General features: G+C 48.7%; 1 protein-coding gene across 1 annotated transcript; it reads left to right on the top strand.

Annotated features, from left to right (window-relative positions):
- The first annotated feature begins 634 nt into the window (after positions 1 to 634).
- LOC100273626 (putative protein kinase superfamily protein) lies at positions 635 to 4,140 on the top strand. Its single transcript, NM_001148042.1, has 7 exons — positions 635 to 1,709; positions 2,089 to 2,193; positions 2,285 to 2,407; positions 2,496 to 2,666; positions 2,763 to 2,892; positions 2,985 to 3,194; positions 3,619 to 4,140. Exons 1-7 carry the CDS (start codon positions 1,066 to 1,068, stop codon positions 3,760 to 3,762), a joined length of 1,527 nt encoding a protein of 508 aa, NP_001141514.1. The 5' UTR covers positions 635 to 1,065; the 3' UTR covers positions 3,763 to 4,140.
- The last annotated feature ends 3,633 nt before the right edge of the window (positions 4,141 to 7,773 follow it).

The raw sequence follows: 7,773 nt of genomic DNA on the forward strand, positions 1-7,773 counted from the left end.
TCGTACCGAGTAGCAATAAATCTGTTCCTTACGAGCTTGTCCTTTGTATTTTATTGGTGCGAGCATCTGATCTATGCCACTGAGAGGGACAGCTAATTGCACGATGCAGTACATTGTAGGTGGGGGACCTCTGGCAGATAACACGCCTGCAAAAACAAAGCATCGCATTTGACATTTGAAAGAAAAGAACAGAGTATAAAAACATGCAACATGCTACCACATGCCAGCTCCTCCAGTAGACTATTATCAGTACGCGCTGCTGCTGGCTGTATTCCATCCACGATCCACCTCATCATCGCAAAGAAAAAAGATCAGATGCCCATGCCATGCCCCTTCTTCTCTACACTTGAATTATTATTATTCTCCTCTTTGCAGGGGCTGGCTGGCTTCCTCCTCTTCCACCTCCCTCCATGCATGCAGAGGAGCAGCACCTTCATTACTCCACATTACTCTCCCTCCACTCCGACTCCGGGAGAAGTCACCCACCACAGTCTCACATCTCTGGTACATGTACATCCACAGTTCTGCAAGCAAACCATTCACTCCTCCCTCTGCCTGTATTCTTCGTTTCGCCCCTGGGATCCTCGTCACGACTCACGCCATCCGCCCCCACCGCCACCACCAGCCACACCATCTCTGTTCTCCAGTCACGCCAGACGGCCAGAACCCACAATTTTCATCACACCAAACCATCCACTCCTCACCTTTCCCCCCAAACAAGTCCAATCTTTACAACGACATTGTCGCCAACTACAACCCCTTTCCCTTCTGGGTGCCTCACCAGATTACCCACTCAAATCCAGCTACCAAGCACAAAAGCTGCGGCATTTGCCATACTGTTTCATCCGCGGAACCCAATCTTGCCGCCCGATCCTTCGCAAAATCCACCGTACGTGCTTGCTGCCCCTGTTCCAGTCCAGACTCTAGACAATGCTGTCTGCGCCGTGGAATCCGAGCGTTGCCAGCTAATTCCGCTCGGGAACACGCACGAGGAGATCCGCCAGTTCGCAAGAAGCGATATCCATCCACGGCGTTGCCCTGGCTGCTCGCGCTCCGCCAGCTCCCATGTCGGACACGGAGCTGTCCCAGAGCACGGTGGTGTTTGGGCTCCGCATGTGGGTGCTCGTCGGCATCGGCGTCGGTGCCGCCTTCGTGCTACTGCTCGTCCTCATCTCCGTCCTCTGCCTCCTCGCCTTCCGCCGTCGCCGTCGCCGGCGGCAGCGGCCGGCCAACCCCGCGCAGCAGCTCCCCACCACCGCCCCGCCCAAGAATCCCACGAATGCCAAGGCGCCCAAGGACATCCAAGAAGTCCCCTCCCACGCCGCCGCCGCCGCCCCAGCGAAGACGCCGCTTGCGCTCGCGCAGGTGCTCCAGCTCCCCACGCCACCGGTCTCCGAGCAGCTCGTGACCGGCAAGGAGCACCACGTCACGCACCCGGAGCAGCAGCAGCACCCCAGCCACCGGAGCGACGGGCCTTCGCCGCACGGCAACGGCGAGAGCCGCGGTGGCGCCGCGGAGCGCGCGCCCCCGGCGGTGCCCGAGGTGTCCCATCTGGGGTGGGGCCACTGGTACACGCTCAAGGAGCTGGAGACCGCGACCGGGATGTTCGCCGACGGGAACGTGATCGGCGAGGGCGGGTACGGGATCGTGTACCGTGGCGTGCTCGAAAACGGCACGCAGGTCGCCGTCAAGAACTTGCTAAACAACAGGTACCGAACCACCTACCAGTAGATGTTAACTTCATGGACTGCAAACCTGCATTCAATTGGCATTCATATCTGACTATCCGACATTGCCGATTAGTTTAGGAGTACTCTGTACTTTCAGTGGCATGTTCGTGCTGAATTTAAAATGTCTGGCATTGTGCTGATTGCACATAGCTACGGATTCAGCATGAGGATTTCAATTTGCATAGCAAATGGAGGAGCTTGTCACTGACAATTCGCTTGTGTTCTATAATAGTAGGTTGAGTTGTTTTTTGAGAGACATAGTTCAACAAGATGACTGATTTCTGTGCAAATTTGACATGATCGACTTTCTTCAGTGTGCTGCTAAAATTTAGAAACTTTGTACCCTTTGACTTGTTAGGGGGCAGGCAGAGAAGGAATTCAAGGTTGAGGTCGAAGCGATCGGGCGTGTGCGACACAAGAACCTTGTGCGCCTTCTAGGATACTGTGCTGAGGGTAATCAGAGGTATGTCTTGTCAGGTGTGTGCAAACCACTTGTTTCGCTTGTTTGGCTGATACAATACTAATGTAGATGTTGGTTCTGTGTTTCTTGTCAGGATGCTTGTATATGAGTATGTTGATAATGGGAACTTAGAACAATGGCTGCACGGGGATGTTGGGCCCAGAAGCCCTCTCGCCTGGGATGACAGGATGAAGATCATACTGGGAACAGCAAAAGGGTATGTGCGCGGTTATCTTATCCTTGTTGGTCTACAGAGTTTAAACTGACACTCTACTTAAATTACCTAAATTTCTACCCTCATTTAGGTTAATGTATTTGCACGAGGGGCTTGAACCAAAGGTGGTTCACCGTGATGTCAAGTCAAGCAACATCCTTCTGGACAAGCAATGGAATGCTAAGCTCTCGGATTTCGGACTTGCGAAGCTTCTTGGTTCAGAAAGGAGTTATGTCACCACAAGAGTTATGGGAACTTTCGGGTTAGAATCTGTTCAGTGCACACCTAGGCTTTCATTAACATCAGGTGGCTGTGACTGATCACTGATGGGTGCTGATTTCCTTCTCACTCATCACAGGTATGTTGCTCCAGAGTACGCAGGGACTGGGATGTTGAATGAAACAAGCGACATATATAGTTTTGGGATTCTTATAATGGAGATAATATCCGGTAGGGTACCAGTGGATTATAATAGGCCACCAGGAGAGGTTAGTCTTGCCTGTACTGTACCTCCTTAGTCAGTTTGCTATTTTACGAGCTTGTTTTAGCGCATTATAAACCTTCACATTATACTTTTCAGGTTAATTTAGTTGATTGGCTTAAGACGATGGTAAGCACCCGAAACTCGGATGGGGTTGTGGATCCAAAGATACCCAAGAAACCTTCCTCAAGAGCACTGAAGAAGGCTTTGCTAGTGGCGCTGAGATGCGTAGACCCTGATGCTCTTAAGAGACCAAAGATTAGTCATGTCATTCACATGCTTGAAGTCGATGATTTCCCATACAGAGATGTAAGTCAATGAAGCCTATTCTATATTCTTCAGTTACATTTCAGAAAAGTTTATAGTGTGTGCTTCTGAATTAATGCTGCTTCTGTGCCGGTATCAACTATCCCTGTGGCCACTTCTGTCATATGTGATAAAAGTCTTCTGATCATATAATGACACCATGTGGGAATCTGATTCAATCATTATGCTCTTTGTCTGCACCAGTCCCATGCTTCGATGCTAAGTGTACTTTGTTAATGTTCCCACTTTCCAGCAAAAGTTTACCCATGTCAACCACTCTGCATTAGGCACGTCTCGACAAATACCTCAGAAATATGTCATTTTGAAACAGTTGCAACTCCTCAAGGCCCATCGGCATATCCTGATCAGTTCATCAGTTTGTCTCTGTCTTCTTGCATTCGCGTTAACTTATTGTCGCTAACTTTAGGATCGCCGAGGCACTAGAGCACCAGGACAAGCAAGGTTACCAGAAACACCGGCAGGCGGATCAGGTCGACCTGAGACTGACAGCAGTGGAAACGGCGGTTCCACACAAGCTGAACCCTTCAGATGGAGAAACCCAGAGGCTTAGTGTTCATCGGACTACTGAAAGGAAAGCCAAGCCCTCTTGATTTGTGAAGCAACAAGCCAACAATGGTGTCCACTGAAGTCGTGAAACTCTCATCTTGCTGATGATAGGCAAAGGCATCCATGGATACTGTTAGATCATCTGTAAATGTAAAAAAAAAGTAATTTAGCCCTAGTAATTCTTTCCTGCTTATATTTATATAGGTGGAGGTATCTATCTATGACAAACCCGTTCCATTAAAGGCAAAAATAACTTTATTTAAATCTCTGGGGTGCCTCTGGTTAACAAATGGTCTGCATCTGCTCAGCATAGCTGAACTTGTCATTTATGTAAATTTTTTAACACCGACTCGGCAACTTCGGTGTGAATATGTTTTGTTTTGGCCTTGTTTGCTTAGGTCGGATTAAAGCTAGAAACTATTAGCTAATCAATATTGATGCAAATAAACTTATTATTTCAGCTGCCGTTCCGGAGTAAACGGACAGGCCTTAGATGGTCCACGAACTCTTTTTGCGAAGTCAGTGCTATCATTTTCACCGTTACACTTTCCCTCTTTTTACCCATAACTAGAGCTCCTGTATATAGCTGAACCAGAAAAATATTTGTTTGACTTGTGAGCTTTGAATCTCCATGAAGTTACTCCTGAGTCCTTACGTATTAAAGAAGTTTTATTCCTGAAGTACTGAGAAACACACAATCAGTTATGAATGAACCGATAAATTCATTTGGTGTCACAACTAATAGTTCTTCATTTTAAGGAGGATTCAAGTAAAAATGAATAAAACTGACCACTAATTGGGACCCCAATTATGTTACTAAAAGTTAAAAACATAAGCGAACAAAACGGATGTCGGCATGTCTGAACACATAATGGAAGTTTGCATAATCAGGGATTGACAAAGCTCGTAGGTTGCCAACAACCAATTCTAAGCTCAGATCTTGAAAAGAATGGGACAGCATAACACGCCAATAATTATACTGCAGACTAAAGAGAATCCTAAGAAGAAAACAAGCAGTTTCCACGTCACCAACTCATCGATTCAACAGTATGTAATGAGTAAGCTGACATAGGTGTTGGCGCTTATCTGGGCAACGTCAATCACTAGGTGGTGTACCGCCTGACGGTGCCCTCTGCGGCGGTGTGGACGGTCCGTGGCTCTGGGCCGGATGGTCCGCGGCCTGGGCGCAGGAGCGGTGTCTTCCCTGCGTCACACCGGACGGTCCGCAGCTCTGGGCCGGACGGTCCGTGACTTGACGACAGGGTCGTCTTCCTTCTCCTTGCTGGAATCTAGATCTCGTTCCCTAGGGGAAGAGATCTTAGTGTGCTCCGGGTCGACATGTCACCCGGGGCGTCCCCAGACGACGTGGAGTCGCCTAGGAATTAAGAGATCAATTCGAGGAAGAGGTCTTGAGTGGACAACTAGGTCTTGCCCCCGGGAGGGGTGAGATCCTAGGGTCGTCTTGGGATCGGCAGGCCACCCAAGACGGATCTAGACGACGTAGAGTCGAATAGGGGTGGAGGTGGATATGCGGAAGGCTACAACTAGAACTACGCTACATCTACTCCTAGGGCAGGAAAAGTAAGTAAAGTAATTGGTTCGATTGGAATGTGTTCGGGGGTTCTCAATCGGCCGTACCCCTTTATATTTATAGGGGAGGAGGTCTAGACCTTTTCCTAAAAGATAGCCAACAACTCCCACATGATTAGATGGATAACCACGCACGAGATAAGGATAAACACCCGAGTTAATCTAATCTCGGGGCACGCGGACTGTCCGGGCCCAAGGGCCGGACCGTTCGCTCAATTTGGATCTCAACATATGTCCCCCTGCCTTTTGGTGGAGCTTGGCGAACCAAAAGCACTAGCGAAAACCTTAGAAATAATTGACTTCATAAGCTACTTTGTTCTCGAAGTAAGGATTCAGCTCGATGCAAGTCATCAGCTCTTGCGATCAGATAATATAAATACTTGATGAAACTTTAATGCACAGAAGCCGTTTCGGATTGCATCCTCTTCGGCCATGTCTGCCTGATCAACCTATCAATAGGCAAAAACTTGTGGTGCCCCCAGCCCAAATAAGCAAACGGATTGGGCCAGTAATACGAATTCATCGCCGTACCACCCCACATATGAGCAGGACAACACATCGGCGATGGATATAACGGGACGCACCATGCTATCCCCGGAGGAGGATGACAAGGCGATCTTGGTTGTGCTACCTTTTGGGTCCGTTTAGTCGGCTTTTGCTTTCGCACAGATCGCCCTTTTGACTTCGTTTGTTTTATTGGCCGGTTGTGTAGAACGGCCTTCTTCATATATTTGACAAGCAACTGACCAAAAGTAGGGCCGACTCTACTGAGTCGTCTAGACGCCTTAGTAGTGTTTTGTTTCCTAACACTTGTGTTGGAACGTTGTGGTCCGATGGTCTGAGGTTGCTGCTTCTGACCGTCTGCGGACCGTTCGGACATCATAGCCGGACTGTCCGCGCCTGTATCGAACTGTCCGACCTTAGTACCTGGACTGCCCGGCGTACGCAGGATAGGTGACCGTGATCGGGTGTCCGATCGTGCTTGCCCCCTGGCGCCTTCGGTCTTTCTTTTGTTCGGAGCCTTCCGAGTAACCACTCTGCGTAACATATTTGGGGTCTGTTTGGTTGGGCTGTGGCTGTGAAAAAAGTTGCTGTGGGCTGTGAGCTGTGGAAAAAGCTGCTGTAGGCTGTAAGCTGTTAAAAAGGTAAAAACCGTTTGGTGGAAATCACTAAAAGTCGTTAAAAATTCTTCGATATATGTTTTCACAGTTCCATCCGAAAAGCCACTAAAAGCAGGTCCAGGGGTGCTTTCAGATTTGCACTACGAGAAAGTCGGCTTTTAGAAAAAGCTGCTTCCTGGATCCAGCCCTTTGGTTGGCTTTTGGCTTTTAGGGGGGCAAAAGCCAAAGCCAAAAGTCAAACCAAACACACCCTTGGTGTATGGGGATCACCAATGACGACATTTTTATCTTTGCTTTTATCGGCCACACAAGGCCGAACTATGACTTTTTTGCTTGTCGGCTCTAATGTGGTGGCAGGGACAGGTGGCCTGTCAATCCTTACCTCCTTTTGAAACCTCAACCGTCCTTCGTTTATAGCCGATTGTATTTGCCGATGAAAGACAGCACAAGCCATGCCATTTACAATATATACGCCCTTTTAATTCTTCAACCGGAGGAATATATGTGATAATTTAATATTACCATGCTTAAGTAACTCATCAAATATTTTATCACACTTAGCAATATTAAATGTGAACTCAACTTTCTCCTTTTGTGTCGAGTGCGGGTGAGAGCAAACAGAAGATTTGGCCTTGGCAGGCCAAACAAGCTCAGCGATAGGTAACTTTTTCGGCTCTTGGGGATTGGGTGGCCGACTATCTTTATACCGGCCTTCCACACTAGGGCGATCACGGGTGATTTCAGGTGCTCTGGACGATCCGACCTGTGCAGTCAGATGGTCTGCGAGTGGACCGGATGGTCCGGTACTATTCCCAGACTGTCCGGCCGCGTCGGGCAACGCCTGCGACCCTTGCGGTGGGCTCTGTGTAATTCCGGAATGTCCGGCGTAGGGTGTCGGACGGTCTGACGGAGGGCCGGACGGTCTAAGATCGTTGGCGGACGGTCCGACCATGCTCAGAGTTGACCTACCATTTAGCGGAGATGGCGGCGAAGGTCGTCCTGGATATGAGTCCATCGACACACCAGAATATGGCTGGGGAAACCCATTTATTGCCGATGTGTTTGGTGCAATTGTTTTGGTGCCTAATTTATGTGATAAAAATTAGGCATGTGAGTTTTTCCTAATGCATGCGCCATCCTCTCTATATCCTCTGTGATACTTTTAATCCGATTATCAAAAGAAATTTTAATAGATGGAATATCATCGGCTGACCTGGCATCACCTATCGTGGGGAGCTGTTGCAGCACGGCTGACATGTACTCGGCGTTTATCTCTCTCTCTTGGACGGTCTTCTGGTGGCAAT

This window comes from Zea mays, chromosome 5 (assembly GCF_902167145.1).
Source record: "Zea mays cultivar B73 chromosome 5, Zm-B73-REFERENCE-NAM-5.0, whole genome shotgun sequence".
NCBI classification, from domain to species: Eukaryota; Viridiplantae; Streptophyta; class Magnoliopsida; order Poales; family Poaceae; genus Zea; species Zea mays.

Coding starts and splice junctions, on each gene's coding strand:
- LOC100273626 (NM_001148042.1), top strand. CDS start 1,066: ATGTCGGACACGGAGCTGTCCCAGAGCACGGTGGTGTTTGGGCTCCGC. Junction 2,667..2,762: donor AGAGTTATGGGAACTTTCGG/GTTAGAATCTGT, acceptor CACTCATCACAG/GTATGTTGCTCCAGAGTACG. Junction 3,195..3,618: donor ATGATTTCCCATACAGAGAT/GTAAGTCAATGA, acceptor CGCTAACTTTAG/GATCGCCGAGGCACTAGAGC.